Below are 18,179 nucleotides of genomic sequence, written 5' to 3' on the forward strand. Positions count from 1 at the left end.
CACGTCCAATGTTAAGAAATATAAAAACCCCTAACTCCTAAGAAAAGAGTCAGATCAAAACAAAAATTACACCATTAGAACCACTTTGTCCAAAACCCCTATTAAGGAAAATTATCACTCTTTGGCTTGAATAACAAATAAAATATATTGGCTTGAAAATCAAGAAAATTGACTTTAACCAAGTTATTCTTCACAAACGGTATATTTTTTTCTTTCCGCTTGATTTTCCTCCTCAACGAGCTGGGCACTGGAAATTCACACAGAGCTGTATAATAGCTCATTTTAAATGAAATTGCTGCATCTAGTCACTTTTGCAATTAAAAATAAAATACTTTTTAAAGTAGAATCAATTTTGTCCAAAAAATTGCATTTTTGATGTATTTTCATACTGCAGTCTTTTCAAAGATATTTGAATTTTGAAGCAATCAAACAGTTCATGGTAATGAAATCTATAGTAATAATAGCTACTTGTCTCAATAGTAACCGACACTCTAAAGAACAAAATTATGATTGTCTCAATAGTAACCGAAACTCTAAAGAACGAAATTTTGGTACCAATATATACATCAAAGCAAACAGTTCGTGATAACGAACTATTTGTTGTAGTATAGTAAGAGTGACTCGTCTCAATAGTAAAACTTGCTACATCTAGTTCCTTCTGTAATTAAAGATCAAATATTTTTTAATGGTTCCGGTTTGCAGCGGTAGCTAGGAACCTAATTAAAAGAGATCATTCGAAGAACATACCATTGTATATATTGGACTTAGTTAGCTGCTCGATTCCTTGAAGAAAAAAAATCTTATTTGTCAACTGAAACTAGTATAATTCCTGAAAATTTAAAAAAATTTTATTTTATTTAGCTGCAAAGTGCAAAAATATTTACGGTGTCTGAACAATAATTTCCATTTTTTAATTCGAACCAGAAAAAAACCTAAAAATTTAAAAATTAGTTTGGTTTTCCTTTTGCTTCAATTGACTCGCTACACCATTTTATATGCCATTAATTTTATATCACCTTGGTTCAATTTTTTTTTGCTTAACCCGTAGATAACGTATCTCTGTATTGTTGTCCTATATTTCCAATGAGAAATATTCATTTTTTTTTTACTTTAGTTTTGAGTTCAGAATCTCTTTTATATATATATATATATATATATATATATATATATATATATATATATATATATATATATATATATATATATATATATATATATATATATATATATATATATATATATATATATATATATATATATATATATATATATATATATATATATATATATATATATATATATATATATATATATATATATATATATATATATATATATATATATATATATATATATATATATATATATATATATATATATATATATATATAAAGTTATTATATAAACTGCAAAAATATTTATTATGTCTAACCAATAATACTAATTTTTTAATTCAAACTAGAGCAATACCTGATAATTTTTGAATTAGTTTTTCTTTTTGTCTCCTTGAACCAAAATTTTCTTTTTTGGCTTAATCGCTAAAGTTATTATGTAAACTGTAAAAATAATCATGATGTCTAACCAGTAATAGTAATTTCTTAATTTAAACTGCAAAAATACATGACAATTTTATAATTTGTTTTACTTTTTGTCTCCTGGAACCAAAATTTTTTTTCATCTAAGTTCAAAGTTATTATTTTATCCTGGAACCAATTTTTTTGGTTTGTAACCCGTAAAGTACGTATCTCCATATTATTGTCTTATAATTTCAATTATTTTAGTTTTCAGTCTAGAATCGCTAAACTTATTATGTAAAATGCAAAAATATTTATGGTGTCTAACCAATAATACTAATTTTTTAATTCAAACAAGAGAAATACCTGAAAATTTAAAAATTAGTTTTTTTATGCTAGGTTTTAGATACTCGACACGGGGTATTGTGTACTTAATAATTTTAAACATTGAAAAAATATGGTCTCACGCGAGTGGAAAAAAAGAAAGAATAACCAAAAAAAAATATCAAAATAGGGCAATCCAAATTTCTACTAATAAAAAACTTTACTGCACAAAAAAATAAAGCTAACATCCTGAAATATAAGAAAAATTTATTTAAAAGAGATAAAAATGCCACCGAACGCAATAAAGCTCGAGAACGCGTAAGGATTGCTACTAAGATGTCTTGTGATCCAGAATTTAAGAAAATGAAATATGAAAGAGCAAAACAGAGGTATTTTACGGATCAGAGGTATCAAGAAGGGAAAATTGAGACAGCCAAACAAAAGAGCAAGGAACGGTATGATAACGATATAGATTACTGAAACAAACGTAAGAAAAAAGTTGCTACCAGAATAATGGGTAGATACTGGGGTGACAAAAGCAATAATGAAAAAATTAAATTCTCTGTGAGGTTGTACCGAAGAACGCATAAGGACGAAGGGAAAAATTACATTCAGAAATACAAGAAGATGGCAAAAATGCAGGCTGATCTTTGTAAATTGAGAAACATTTTACGCATGTTTTATCGGGATCACGAAAAGTATTCAAAATTACAGATTAAAATTCTCTTTGAAAGAGCGGATGCTGTTGAAAAGTCGGCTAGAAATGCTTTGGCAAAGCTTCATAGCAATATCCAAAAGAAATGTTGTCAGTTTAATGAAAAGCTTCCAAGGTATGGACTGGAAACTGCGGAACAGTTTATAGATACAATGGAAAATGTTCGACAACACAGTGAATATACAGAGGCGTACTTCTTAGAAAGTTCGTATATTAATTTTGGAAGGAGCAATTGCAGTTTATGTAGCAGCAATAAAAATATATATACAAGCATACCTATCAGCAGCGAAGGAAAAGCAATGTTTTTCAATTATGGCGAAAACGAGCCTGTTAGGGTTATTAGTATATGTGTTTGTAAGACTAATGATTTAGAACAAATTCCTGGAACACCGACTCAAGAAAAAAGTATTTCTAACTGTGTTTTAAACAGTTCTTTTAGTTCTACTGAATATTTGGCAAAGAATTCTCTGTGTAGTAGAACAAACTGTCCTGAAAAGTACGAGACAACTATTGAAAAATGCTCTGAATCTAGATCTGGCAAGGAAATTATGATGGCTGAAGTCACCTATAACAATCTGAGTAAACATTCAAAACCAAAAATTGGGCAGCAGGTTACTTGGCAATGTCACCCTGATATCTGCAAGCTCTATCCGACGGATATTGAATTATGTCAAATTCTTTCTGATATCCTTGAAAATAATATAACATTAAAATTTTCAACTGACAAAGTGGTTAATTTCTACCTTGGCGGCTTGGATTATTGTGAAATCAGTTACAGGTACACAAGAAAGCATGGGCATTCGTTATACTGTAGCCCAAATGAGGGATGTCAGAGCTATTTGCGTTCTCTAAAGGCAGTAGCTCCACATTTTCCTGTCTTGACCTGTTTCATTAATAGCGTATATAAGGCAGTATCAAAATCTAAGATTATACAACATATTAATCTACTAAAAGTCGAGGGCTCGTACAAGGAACTAAGTCATTATATAGAAGAAGTGTCAAGTAGACTCTGTCGTAATAATAGTCAAGACTTCATCTACGGGGATAGCAATTTTAGAGTTTCTGTGGATGAAAATACAATAATAAAATTATTTGGTGAGAGCCTTCATAAGGTAGCTAACATCTGGGATGTATACCCCACAATGTATTGTGACAATTGCGAGCAGATAAAGACAAAATACCAATTGAAGATTCTAAGATCCCTTTCAAATAAGAAAGGTTTTGATGTAATGATGGCCACGATTTTAGAACACCTACAACAGGACATACCCAAAGATGACAGGAAACAGCTAATTCATTGTACAGGTTGGAAAGAGGATTTCATAGATTTATTCTCTGTCTGTGATTTCTGAGCTGGGAAAATGTTGAAAGGTGAGGAGAATGTCCGATCAGTATTAAATAACCTTCATATAGACTGTACACCGGAATGTATAAAGTATTTAAATAATTTTGAAATGGCAATGATTCGATTTGTAATTTACAGTAAAGAACGATCTCTCTCCCTTACTAACTGATGTATGGTGGTTCCAGGTGTAGTTACATAAAGGACAATTATAGCTCATCATAAATGGTGTTTGTCAATTATCCGGGTTGCAGCGGTAGCTAGCAACCTAGTCTGGGTTGCAGCGGTAGCTAGCAACCTAGTAAGAGACGATCACGTCCAATGTTACGAAATATAAAAACTCATAGTTCCTAAAACACGAGTCAGATCAAAACAAAAATTACACAATTAGAACCACCTTGTCCGAAACCCTGTATAGGACACTCAGTCCCTTGGCTTGAACAGCAAGGGAAATATATTGGCCTGAAAATCAAGAAAATTACATTAAAATACGATCAATGGAATAGCATACCACTGCATACATTGGACTTAGATAGCTACTTGATTGCTTGAGGATCGTCTCTTACTATTTCAAAAAAGAAAAAGCCGTAGGCTTCTTTCTGTTTGTAATGATATAGCATAAAAAGAAACCCAAGTTGTAACTGACGTCATCCTGGTTGTTTATTACATCAGTAAAGACATAGTAACTGGTATATTGTTACATTAAAACACGATCATTGGAATAACAAATCATTGTATATATTTGAGTTAGTTATTTACTTTATTGTTTGAGGTTCATCTCTTTCTGTTTCAAAGAATCCGGGTTGCAGCGGTAGCTAGCAACCTAGTAAGGGACAATCACGTCCAATGTTAAGAAATATAAAAAGCCATTACATGAAAAAACGATCATTAGAATAGCAAACAATTGCATACAATGGACTAAGTTAGCACCTTGATTATTTGAGGTTAGTCTCTTACTATTTCAGAGATGAAAAAGCCGTAGTTTTTCTGGTTTGTAATCATATAGCATAGAACAAACCCCAGTTGTAACTGACGTCATTACATAAAAGCTCGATTTAGTTCATTCAAACTGTTCAAACAGTTCTCAAAATAAAAAGTACACCATTAGAACCACTATTAGCAAACTTACCGTCCCTTGGCTTGAATGGGGAGAAAAAAACGGAAAAACAAACCTGCTTTCGATGCGGAATACCTTGGTTCAGCTACTTTTCTTGATTTTTGAACTGAGATATTTTCCTTGTTTTTCAAGCCAAGGGGCAGTTAGTTTCCTAAATAGGAGTATTGGAGAATAAGGTTCTAATAGCGTACTTAGTTTTATGATGTGATTGTAGTTTTAGGAATAATGGGCAATTTTTTTTTACTATGGGCATGGTCGTCTAGGTTGCTAGTTATTTGCTGACACCCGGATATTTTGAAAAAAACTAGAAAGCGAGAAAAAACTGTCTTTCCTAGCTGACTAAGGAATGGTAACCACTATCTATCTAAGTCAGTCTTATTCCATTGTCTAAGCAAGGTTAAACAAAAAATGATGATGGTTTCATCTTTCAACAGAATAAGTTTAACAAAAATCACATTTTTTGGCATGTTTAGCCTACTATTTGCATAAGCAGGTTAAAAGCATTTTCTGTGAACAATGGATTGTCCAGACTCATCGTATTCCTGCTTAGAAATCCACATCTGTTGAAATGTTGAGAGGGAAGCTAAGATAGATCCACCGATCCATACGGTGTATTTACGCTCAGGAGGGGCAATGACTTTGACCTTCATGGTGGATGGTGCAATGGTAGTAATTTCCTTTTGCATTCTGTCAGCAATCCTAGGGAACATGGTAGAACCACCAGACAAAACGATGCTGCCATAGAGATCCTTTCTTATGTCAACGTCACATTTCATGATACTTTTGTACGTTGTTTCGTGAATGCCGTCAGACTCCATACCGAGAAAGGATGGCTGGAATAAGACTTCTGGGCATCTGAATCTCTCATTACCTATATTGATGACCTGACCATCAGGCAGCTCATAGTTTTGTTCAAGAGATGCTGAGCTGGCGGAGGTTGCCATCTCCTGTTCGAAGTCCAAAGCGACATAGCAAAGTTTTTCTTTGATATCACGAACGATTTCTCTTTCGGCAGTGGTGGTAAAGGACTATCCTCGCTCAGTTAAAATTTTCATCAAATATTCCGTCAAATCTCGACCAGCAAGGTCCAATCTCATAATTGCATGTGGAAGGGCATAACCTTCGTAGATGGGTACAGTATGTGAGACACCATCGCCAGAGTCAAGAACAATACAAGTGGTTCTTCCAGATGCGTAGAGGGATAGAACAGCTTGGATGGCAACATACATAGCAGGGGTGTTAAAAGTTTCAAACATGATTTCAGTCATTTTTTCTCTGTTGGCTTTTGGGTTAAGAGGAGCCTCTGTGAGTAAAACTGGGTGCTCTTCTGGGGCAACGCGAAGTTCATTGTAGAAGGTATGATGCCAAATCTTTTCCATATCGTCCCAATCTGTGACAATTCCATGCTCTACAGGATACTTAAGTCTCAAAATTCCCCTTTTGCTTGAGCGTCATCGCCTACATAAGCATCCTGGCTGCCTGAATTAATCATCACTCCCGTATGTTTTGGACGTCCAATCACAGCAGGAAACATAGTTTTTGGGGCATCATCTCCTGAAAATCCTGCTTTACAAATACATGATCCATTATCAATAACAATTGCAATTAAAGCTTCTGTCATATTTTTTTCAAATGTCTTAGTAATTCTTACTATAATATGACGTTACAAGCTTAAGTACCGTATCGAGTTGCAAATTCCTAACAAAAAATAAAACTAATTTTAAAATTTTCAGATATTTTTCTAGTTTGAAATAAAAAATAAAAAGTAGTGCTCGGACACCATAAAAATTTTTGCAGTTTACAAAAAAACCTTAATGATTCTGAACTGAAAACTATAATAAAAAATTGAATTTCTTTTCTACAAAAGATACGCACTTTAGAAGTTGAGCCAAATACAGTTTGATTCCAGGAGATAGTTATAACTTTGAAGTAAGAGATGGAATGAAACTTTTGTTGATGAAATTGAACCTACAACAAAACTATTTTAAAAATTTCAGGTATTTCTCTATTTTTAACAAAAAAAAATTAATATTATTTCTCAGACACCATAAATATTTTTGCACTTTACATAATAACCTTAGCGATTCTGAACTGAAAACTAAATTCAAATAAGAAATTGAAATTCTTTTCTACGAAAATGTAGCACAAAAAATAGGGTACGCACTTTAGAAATTGAGCCAAAAAAAGTTTGGTTCCAGGAGACAATTATAGCTTCGAAGTAAGAGACTAAATAAAAGTTTCATTTAGTAAATCGAAAAAAAAAACAAAACTAATTTAATAATTTTCAGGTATTTTCCTAATTTGAATTAAGAAATTAATATTATTGCTCAGACACCATAAATATTTTTCCAGTTTGCATCATAATATTAGCGAATATGTACTGATGCATTTATAGCTAACACTATAATATCGCATTTACTTTTGTGCCATAATTGCAAAAATAACTGTATATATTTGAAAAGGGATTAAAACAATCTTAAAACCCTAAAATCGAAAACCAAAAGTTTGAAGATTAGTAGAAATCGTATTTAGAAATTAGACTTGCTGTAATAATCAAATGTTTATGAATAAATTCAGTATGAAAAGTCATTAAATTGCCTAAATAACAAAAAACTGGAAATTACAACAATATTTGTATTTTAACAAGGCATTACAACAATTCTAAAAACTTATGAGAATAGAAAACCGAAAGTCTGAAGCTTAGTAGAAATCATTTTTAGAAATGGGACTTGCTGTAATAATCAAATATTTATGAAAAGATTCAATATTAAAAGACATTAAATTGCCTAAAGAACAAAAAACTAGTAATTGCAAAAGTTTTTGTATATGTTTTAACAAGGCATTACAAAAATTCTAAAGCCTCTGAAAAGAAAACCAAAAGTTTGAAGCTTAGTAGAAATTGTTTTAAGAAATCAGACTTACTTTAAAAATCCAATATTTTTGATTAAACTGCAGTATGAAAAGATATTGAATTGTGGAAAAGCAAAGTTTATTAGAAATCGTTGTTAGAAATCAGACTTGCTGTAATAATCATATGTTTGATTAGATTCCAGTATGAAAAAAATATTTAATTGCTTAAAGAGAAAAAAACTGGTAAATGAAATTTTTTATATGCTTTAACAAGGGATTACAAAAATTCAGAAACTTTGAAAAATTAAGCCAAAGTTTGAAGCTTAGTAGAAATCATTGGTAGAAATCGGAAATACTGTAAAAATGAAATTTCTTTGGATAGTTTGCAGTGTGTAAATAAATTTAATGGAGTATCCGGGTTGCAGCAGTAGCTAGCAACCTAGTAAGAGACGATCACGTCCAATGTTAAGAAATATAAAAACCCATAGTTCCTAAAAAAGGAGTCAGATCAAAACAAAAAGTACATCATTAGAACCGCCTTGTCCGAAACCCCTGTATAGGAAACTTTCTGTCCCTTGGCTTGAAACAGCAAGGGAAATATATTGGCTTTAAAATCAAGAAAATTGACTTTAACCACGTTATTCTCCCCAAACGGGATATTTTTTTTTTCTTTCTCTTTTTCTTTTCCAGAGATAGCTTGGCACTGGAACATCGTAGAGAGTTGTTCAATAGCTCATTTTAAAGGAAATTAATTGGGTTAAAAATCTATAGTAACTAAAATAAATTATTTGTAAAAGAGAATAAATTTTTCCACCAAAAACTGCATTTTTGATGCAGTGACGTCATAATTACTATATAAGAAACGTCAAAACTGTAAATGGTCTCATTCATGAATACATAATGGTTAGATCAAAGCAAGCTACACGCAAGTTAAAACATCAGTATTACAAAAAAAAACAGAGATAGTAATCCGGGTTGCAGCGGTAGCTAGCAACCTAGTAAGAGACGATCACGTCCAATGTTAAGAAGTATAAAAACCCAAAGTTCCTAACAGAGGACTCAGATCAAAACGAAAAGTACACCATTAGAACCGCCTTGTCCGAAACCCCTGTATAGGAAACTTTCTGTTCCTTGGCTTGAACAGCAAGGGAAATTACAGTAAAGAACGATCCGGGTTGCAGCGGTAGCTAGCATCCTAGTAAAAGACGATCACCTCCAATGTTAAGAAATATAAAACCCCCCAACTCCTAAGAAAACAGTCAGATCAAAACAAAAAGTACACCATTAGAACCGCCTTGTCCGAATCCTCTATAAAGGAAACTTACCGCCTTTTGGCTTGAATAACAAAGAAAATATATTGGCTTGAAAATCAAGAAAATAGACTTTTACCACGTTATTCTCCACAAATGGGATATTTTTTTCTTTCCGCTTGATTTTTCTCCTCAGCTAGCTGGGCACTGGAAAATCATAGAGAGCTGTATAATAGCTCATTTTAAAGGAAATTGCAACATCTAGTCACTTTTTTATTTAAAAATAAAATAGTTTTTAAAGTAGAATCAATTTTGTCAAAAAAATTGCATTTTTGATGTATTTTCATACTGCAGTCTTTTCAAAGATATTTGAATTTTGAAGCAATAAAACAGTTCATGTTAATGAACTCTATAGTAATAATAGCTACTTGTCTCAATAGTAACCGAAACTCCTGGAACCAAAATTTTCTTTTTTGGCTTAATCGCTAAAATTATTATGTAAACTGCAAAAATATTTATGATGCCTAATCAGTAATAGTAATTTTTTAATTTAAAAAGCAAAAATACATGAAAATTCTAAAATTTGTTTTGCTTTTTGTCTCCTGGAAGAAAATTTTTTTTCATCTCAGTTCAAATTTATTGTTGTATCCTGGAACCAAACTTTTTTTGGTTTGTAACCCGTAAAGTACATATCTCCATATTATTGTCTCATAATTGCAATTATTTTAGTTTTCAGTCCAGAATCGCTAAACTTATTATGTAAAATGCAAAAATATTTATGGTGTCTAACCAATAATACTAATTTTGTAATGCAAACAAGAGAAATACCTGAAAATTTTAAAATTAGTTTTGTTTTATGCTAGGTTTTAGATACTCGACACGGGATTTTTTGTACTTAATAATTTTAAACATTGAAAAAATATGGTCTCACGCGAGTGGAAAAAAAGAAAGAATAACCAAAAAAAATATCAAAATAGAGTACAATAAGGAACGAACTGTAACCCCTAGTAACTGCAGTATTAAATTAAACAGCTCGTGGTCATAATAAAGAGCTGTGTAATGGCTTATTTTAAAGGAAACTGCTGTAGAAACCTTATATAGAAACATATAGAAGCCTTTTGTAATTAACTAAAATAGTTATTATTATAAAATAAATTGTTACGATATGGTAAAGAACTAACTCTAGGCCATAGTAACAAATTTAATTTTGAAAAGGAAAATTACGGCAGAAACCTAAATGGTAGTATAAGTAAGCTACATTTCATAAATACTGTCCACCGGGATTTGAACTCGGATTGCTTGTTTCAAAGTCCTAAGTGCTAACCACTACACCAAGAAACGTTCATATATAAAAGAATTTTAATAGTATATGATAAAGAACGAACTCTTTCCTATACTAAATTTTATACGCCACTTAATTATAGTATAGGTTAGTACTTCAACAGATAGCGTAGCACTGGAACAACGTAGAGAGTTGTTCAATGGCTCATTTTAAAGGAAATTAATGGGGTTAAAAACCTTTTGTAATTAAAAAAAATTATTTTTATTACATTAAGAAATTTTAATTATGTTCCTTAAGAAATCATCATAAGTACAAATTTCCCAAACAGAAATTGAACTCAAGCCTACTGGGTGAGAGCTATCCCAACCTCTAGACCATATAGGATATATTAAAATATCGGATTAATGAAGTTTATGTTAAAGAACAAATTATAATCCTAGTTAGCTGCCTGATTATTTGAGGATCGTCTCTTACTATTCCAAAGAAGAAAAAGCCGTAGGCTTTTTCCTGTTTGTAATTTATTTCATAATAAAGTATTACAGTAAAGAACGATCTTTCACCCGTAGTAACTGATATATGGTGGTTCCAGGGGTAGTCCGGGTTGCAGCGGTAGCTAGCAACCTAGTAAGAGACGATCACCTCCAATGTTAAGTAATATAAAACCCCCCAACTCCTAAAAAAAAGTCAGATCAAAACAAAAAGTACACCATTAGAACCGCCTTGTCCGAAACCTCTATAAAGAAAACTTACCGCCCTTTGGCTTGAATAACAATTTATAATAAAGAACGACCTCTTGCCTATACTAAATTTTATACGCCACTTAGTTATAGTATAGGTTAGTAATTCAACAGATAGCTTGGCACTGGAACATCATAGAGAGTTGTTCAATGGCTCATTTTAAAGAAAATTAATGGGGTTATCCGGGTTGCAGCGGTAGCTAGCAACCTAGTAAGAGACGATCACCTCCAATGTACAGAAATATAAACCCCCCCAACTCCTAAAAAAAGAGTCAGATCAAAACAAAAAGTACACCATTAGAACTGCCTTGTCCGAAACCTCTATAAAGGAAACTTACCACCCTTTGGCTTGAATAACAAAGAAAATATATTGGCTTGAAAATCAAGCAAATTGACTTTTACCACGTTATTCTCCACAAACGGGATATTTTTTTCTTTCTGCTTGATTTTTCTTCTCAGCTAGCTTGGCCCTGGAAAATCATAGAGAGCTGTATAATAGCTCATTTTAAAGGAAATTGCAACATCTAGTGCCTTTTGTAATTAAAAATAAAATACTTTTTAAAGTAGAATAAATTTTGTCAAAAAAATTGCATTTCTGATGTATTTTCATGCTGCAGTCTTTTTAAAGATATTTGAATTTTGAAGCAATCAAACGGTTCATGGTAATGAACTCTATAGTAATAATAGCTACTTGTCTCAATAGTAACCGAAACTCATGGAACCAAAATTTTCTTTTTTGGCTTAATCGCTAAAATTATTATGTAAACTGCAAAAATATCTATGATGCCTAATCAGTAATAGTAATTTCTTAATTTAAACAACAAAAATACATGAAAATTTTATAATTAGTTTTACTTTTTGTCTCCTGGAAGAAAATTTTTTTCATCTCAGTTCAAAGTTATTATTGTATCCTGGAACCAAACTTTTTTTGGTTTGTAACCCGTAAAGTACGTATCTCCATATTATTGTCTTATAATTGCAATTATTTTAGTTTTCAGTCCAGAATTGCTAAACTTATTATGTAAACTGCAAAAATATTTATGGTGTCTAACTAATAATACTAATTCTGTAATTCAAACAAGATAAATACCTGAAAATATAAAAATTAGTTTTTTTTTTATGTTAGGTTTTAGATACTTTCCGGGTTGCAGCGGTAGCTAGCAACCTAGTAAGAGACGATCACGTCCAATGTTAAGAAATATAAAAACCCATAGCTCCTAAAAAAAGAGTCAGATCAAAACAAAAAGTACACCATTAGAACCGCCTTGTCCGAAACCCCTGCATAGGAAACTTTCTGTCCCTTGGCTTGAACAGCAAGGGAAATATATTGGCTTGAAAATCAAGAAAATTGACTTTAACCACGTTAGTCTTCCCAAACGGGATATTTTTTTCTTTTTTTGTATCCAGAGATAGCTTGGCACTGGAACATCGTAGAGGGTTGTTCAATAGCTCATTTTAAAGGAAATTAATTGGGTTAAAAATCAATAGTAACTAAAATAAATTATTTCTAAAAGAGAATAAATTTTTCCAATAAAAACTGTATTTTTGATGCAGTGACGTCATAATTACTATATAAGAAACGTCAAAACTGTAAATGGTCTCATTCATGGATACATAACGTCATACGCCGTGACGTCATAATTAGTATATAAGGAAAGTCAAAGCTGAAAATTCTCTCATTCTTGATTATAATAATGTTTATATAAAAGCAGGATATACGCATGTTGAAGAAATATTACTACAAAAAAAACAGAGATATTAACTTGAAAATAAAAAATAAATGTTTTACAACCGACCAGGTGTATCGAGAAGTAATAATTGAGAGAGCAAAACAAAGGTATTCAACCGACCAGGCGTATCGCGAAGTAATAATTGAGAGAGCAAAAGAAAACAGCAAGATGTGTTATCACAATGATGAAGATTATAGACATGCAAAAATTGAGACAGGCAAACAAAAGATCAAGGAACGGTATGGTAATGATGAAGATTACCGAAACAAACATAAGAAAAAAGTTGCTACCAGAATAATGGGTAGATACTGGGGTGACAAAAGCTAAAATGAAAAAATTAAATTCTCTGCGAGGTTGTACCGAAGAACGCATAAGGACAAAGGGAAAAATTACATTCAGAAATACAAGAAGATGGCAAAAATGCAGGCTGATCTTCGTAAATTGAGAAACATTTTACGCATGTTTTACCAGGATCACGAAAAGTATTCAAAATTACAGATTAAAATTCTCTTTGAAAGAGCGGATGCTGTTGAAAAGTCGGCTAGAAATGCTTTGGCAAAGCTTCATAGTAATATATGCAGCTTTTGTCGTCAACTGTTTGCTTTATTGTAGCTAGAGCTATTGGCTTAGTTGTTCCTGTATATTGTACCTTGATGTTTTGTTTGGCTGTCTCGATTTTCGCATATCTATGATCTTCATCATTGTGATAACGCTCCTTGATCTTTTGTTTGGATGTCTCAATTTTCGCATGTCTATAATCTTCATCATTGTGATAACACATCTTGCTGTTTTGTTTGATTACTTCTCGATACGCCTGGTCGGTTGAATACCTTTGCTTTTTTCTTTTCGAGATACTATCTCTGTTTTTTTTGTTGTACTGTTTTTTTAACTTGCGTGTAGCTTGCTTTGATCTAACCTTGCTTTGATCAAAAAGGAGTCAGATCAAAACAAAAAGTACACCATTAGAACCGCCTTGTCCGAAACCCCTGTATAGGAAACTTTCTGTCCCTTGGCTTGAACATCAAGGGAAATATATTGGTTTGAAAATCAAGAAAATTGACTTTAACCACGTTAGTCTCCCCAAACGGGATATTTTTTTTTTCTTTTTTTGTATCCAGAGATAGCTTGGCACTGGAACATCGTAGAGGGTTGTTCAATAGCTCATTTTAAAGGAAGTTAATTGGGTTAAAAATCTATAGTAACTAAAATAAATTATTTCTAAAAGAGAATAAATTTTTCCAATAAAAACTGTATTTTTGATGCAGTGACGTCATAATTACTATATAAGAAACGTCAAAACTGTAAATGGTCTCATTCATGGATACATAACGTCATACGCCGTGACGTCATAATTAGTATATAAGGAAAGTCAAACCTGAAAATTCTCTCATTCTTGATTAGAATAATGGTTAGATAAAAGCAGGCTATACGCAAGTTGAAAAAAGAGTACTACACAAACAACAGAGATAGTAACTTGAAAAGAAAAAAGCAAAGGTATTCAACCGACCAGGTGTATCGAGAAGTAATAATTGAGAGAGCAAAACAAAGGTATTCAACCGACCAGGCGTATCGAGAAGTAATAATTGAGAGAGCAAAAGAAAACAGCAAGATGTGTTATCACAATTATGAAGATTATAGACATGCAAAAATTGAGACAGCCAAACAAAAGATCAAGGAACGGTATGGTAATGATGTTACAGTAAAGACCGATCTCTCGCCCATATTAACTGAGATATGGTGGTTCCAGGGGTAGCTGCAAGATATCTAGATTGTAGCGGTATCCGGGTTGCAGCGGTAGCTAGCAACCTAGTAAGAGACGATCAGTCCAATGCTAATTATGATAAAGAACAAATTATAAACTTAGTGATCTGTTTGATTCTTTGAGGATCGTTTCTTACTATTCCAAAGAAGAAAAAACCGTAGGCTTTTTCTTGTTTGTAATCCGTGTTGCTTATAATAAGGAACAAACTCTTGCCTATTCTATGCTGTATAGGTAACTTAACTACAGAATATGCTTGTATATCCGGGTTGCAGCGGTAGCTAGCAACCTAGTAAGAGACGATCACGTCCAATGTTAAGAAATATAAAAAACCCATAGTTCCTAACAAAGGAGTCAGATCAAAACAAAAAGTACACCATTAGAACCGCCTTTTCCGAAACCCCTGAATAGGAAACTTTCTGTCTCTTGGCTTGAACAGCAAGGGAAATATATTGGCTTGAAAATCAAGAGAAGTGGAAGCTACTACAACATTCTGCCTAAACAGGATATTTTTTTTTCTTATTTTTTCTTTCTTTTCCACAGATAGCTTGGCACTGGAACATCGTAGAGGGTTGTTCAATAGCTCAATTTAAATGAAATTAATAGGGTTAAAAATCTATAGTAACTAAAATAAATTATTTCTATAAGAGAATAAATTTTTCCACCAAAAACTGCATTTTTGATGTCTTTTCACACTGCAGTCTTTCAAATATAATCGTATACCAGCAGTAAGATTTGAATTTATAGTATTACAATAAAGAACGATCTCTCTCCCATACTAACTGATATATGGTGGTTCCAGGTGTAGTTACATAAAGGACGAATATAGTTCATCATAAATGGTGTTTGTCAATTATCCGGGTTGTTTACAGTAAAGAACGGTCTCTCATCTATAGTAACTGTTATATGGTAGTTCCAGGGGTAGTTACTTGAGGTTCGTCTCTTACTATTTCAAAGAATTATAATAAAGAACGAACTCTTTCCTATGCTAACCTATATAGGCCACTTGACTATAGAATATGCTTGTACAGTTATATTCAAAGTCAATATATTATCCGGGTTGCAGCCGTAGCTAGCAGCCTAGTAAGAGACGATCACGTTCCATAGTAAAAATTAGTCACCAATAACTCCTGAAAAAAGATTCAGATCAAGACAAAAAGTATACTTAGAACCGTCTTATTCAAAACCACAATAAAGCAAACTTACCGTCCCTTGTCTTGAATAACAAGGAAAATCTGTTGGCTTGAAATATAATAAAGATCGAATTTTTTCCTATATTAATATGTATAGGCAACTTAACTATAATATAGGCTTGTATAGTTATATTTAAAGTCCAGATATTACAAAATGCAGAGCTCTGACATCCGGATTGCACGGTAGCTAGCAATCCGGGTTGCAGCGGTAGCTAACAGCCTATTAAGAGACGATCACGTCCAATTTTAAGAAATATAAAAACCAATAACTTCTTAAAAGAAAAGTCGGATCAAAACAAAAAGTACACCATTAGAGCCGCCATGTCTGAAACCACTGTATAGGAAACTTTATGTCATTTAGCTTGAACAGCAAGGCAAATATATTGGCTTGAAAATATAGAAGCGGCAGCTACTACAGCATTCTGCATAAACGGCATCTTTTTTTTCTTTCTTTTTCTGCTCAGATAGCTTGGCACTTGAACATCGTAGAGAGTTGTTTAATGGCTCATTTTAAAGGAAATTGATTAGGTAAAACCTTTTGTTACTAAAGCAAATTATTTTTAAAACAGTATAAATTTTTCCACTAAAAACTGTATTTTTGATGTCTTTTCATACTGCTGTTTTTTCAAAGATATCCGGGTTGCAGCGGTAGCTAGCAACCTAGTAAGAGACGATCACGCCCCATAGTAAATACTAAAGTAACCCATAGATCCTGAAAAAAGAGTCAGATCAAAACAAGAAGTAAAACATTAGAGCCACCTTGTCCGAAAACCCTACATAGGAAACTTACCGCCCTTTGGCTTGAATAACAAAGAAAATATATTGGCTTGAAAATCAAGATATATGACTTTAACCACGTTATTCTCCACAAACGGGATATTTATTTTTTGTTTCTTTTCCACAGATAGCTTGGCACTGGAACTTCGTAGAGAGTTGTTCAATAGCTCATTTTAAAGGAAATTACTTAGGTTAAAAATATTTAGTAACTAAAATAAATTATTTGTAAAAGAGAATAAATTTTTCCACCAAAAACTGCATTTTTGATGTCTTTTCCTGCTGCAGTCTCTTCAAAGATATTTGATTTTGTACATAACTCATAATCGTATACCAGCGGTAAGATTTGGACCCACGCCTCCAAAGAGACTGGTGGCTAACACCAGCGCCTTGGACCACAAATCCGGGTTGCAGCGGTAGCTAGCAACCTAGTAAGAGACGATCACGTCCAATGTTAAGAAATATAAAAACCCATGGTTCCTAACAAAGGAGTCAGATCAAAACAAAAAGTACACCATTATCCGGGTTGCAGCGGTAGCTAGCAACCTAGTAAGAGACGATCACGTCCAATGTTAAGAAATATAAAAACCCCTAACTCCTAGAAAAATAGTCAGATCAAAACAAAAAGTACACCATTAGAACCGCCTTGTCCGAAACCCCTATAAGGGAAACTTACCACCCTTTGGCTTGAATAACAAAGAAAATATATTGGCTTGAAAATCAAGAAAATTGACTTTAACCACGTTATTCTGCACAAACGGGATATTTTTTTCTTTCTTTTGTTTCCAGAGATAGCTTGGCACTGGAACATCGTAGAGAAGTGTTCAATGGCTCATTTTAAATGAAATCTCTGGATCTAGTGCCTTTTGCACTTAATTTTTTTTATTAATTATTTTTCACGAACAACTTAATTTTGTATATACAATATTGATCAATGACGTCATAGTCGTTGGATGTAGTACATAAAGGCTCGATAATCGAATTTAAGCTGAAACTAAGTAAAGGACAATTATGCCTTCATATATTCACAGTGATGTATAAGATTTCCCATTACATCTGTAAACTGTTCCACAGTTGCCGGTCCATACCTTGGAAGCTTTTCACTAAACATGCAACATTTCTTGTGAATATCACTATGAAACTTTGCGAAAGCATCTCTAGCTGACTTTTCAACAAAATCTATTCTTTCAGAGATAATTTTAATCTTTAATTTTGAATATTTTTCGTAATCCCGGTAAAACATTCGTAAAATTTTTCTCAGTTTACAAAGATCAGCCTGTGCGTTCTTTGCAGCTTGTGTAAACTGCAAAAATATCCATGGTATCCGAGCAATAGTTTGAATATTTCAATACAAGCTGGAAAAATACCTTAAAATGTTAAAATCAGTTTTATTTTTGGTTAGGTTCTAACTACCCAATGTGGGATTGACTATGTATTTTCAGACCATCCGGGTTGCAGCGGTAGCTAGCAACCTAGTAAGAGACGATCACGTCCAATGTTAAGAAATATAAAAACCCATAGTTCCTAACAAAGGAGTCAGATCAAAACAAAAAATACACCATTGGAACCGCCTTGTCCGAAACCCCTGTATA

At 32.6% G+C, this 18,179-nt stretch overlaps 2 protein-coding genes across 2 annotated transcripts; both read right to left on the bottom strand.

Annotated features, from left to right (window-relative positions):
- Positions 1-5,506: 5,506 nt before the first annotated feature.
- On the bottom strand, positions 5,507-6,132 carry LOC148943682 (actin, muscle). The gene has a single exon (XM_089101641.1). It carries the CDS (start codon positions 5,954-5,956, stop codon positions 5,507-5,509), a length of 450 nt encoding a protein of 149 aa, XP_088957767.1. The 5' UTR covers positions 5,957-6,132.
- On the bottom strand, positions 6,041-6,391 carry LOC148943683 (uncharacterized). The gene has a single exon (XM_089101642.1). It carries the CDS (start codon positions 6,389-6,391, stop codon positions 6,041-6,043), a length of 351 nt encoding a protein of 116 aa, XP_088957768.1.
- Between the last annotated feature and the right edge of the window lie 11,788 nt (positions 6,392-18,179).

The sequence above is a fragment of the Artemia sp. Qi Xiang Cuo genome, chromosome 15 (genome assembly GCF_049724085.1).
Source record: "Artemia sp. Qi Xiang Cuo chromosome 15, ASM4972408v1, whole genome shotgun sequence".
Taxonomy (NCBI): Eukaryota; Metazoa; Arthropoda; class Branchiopoda; order Anostraca; family Artemiidae; genus Artemia; species Artemia sp. Qi Xiang Cuo.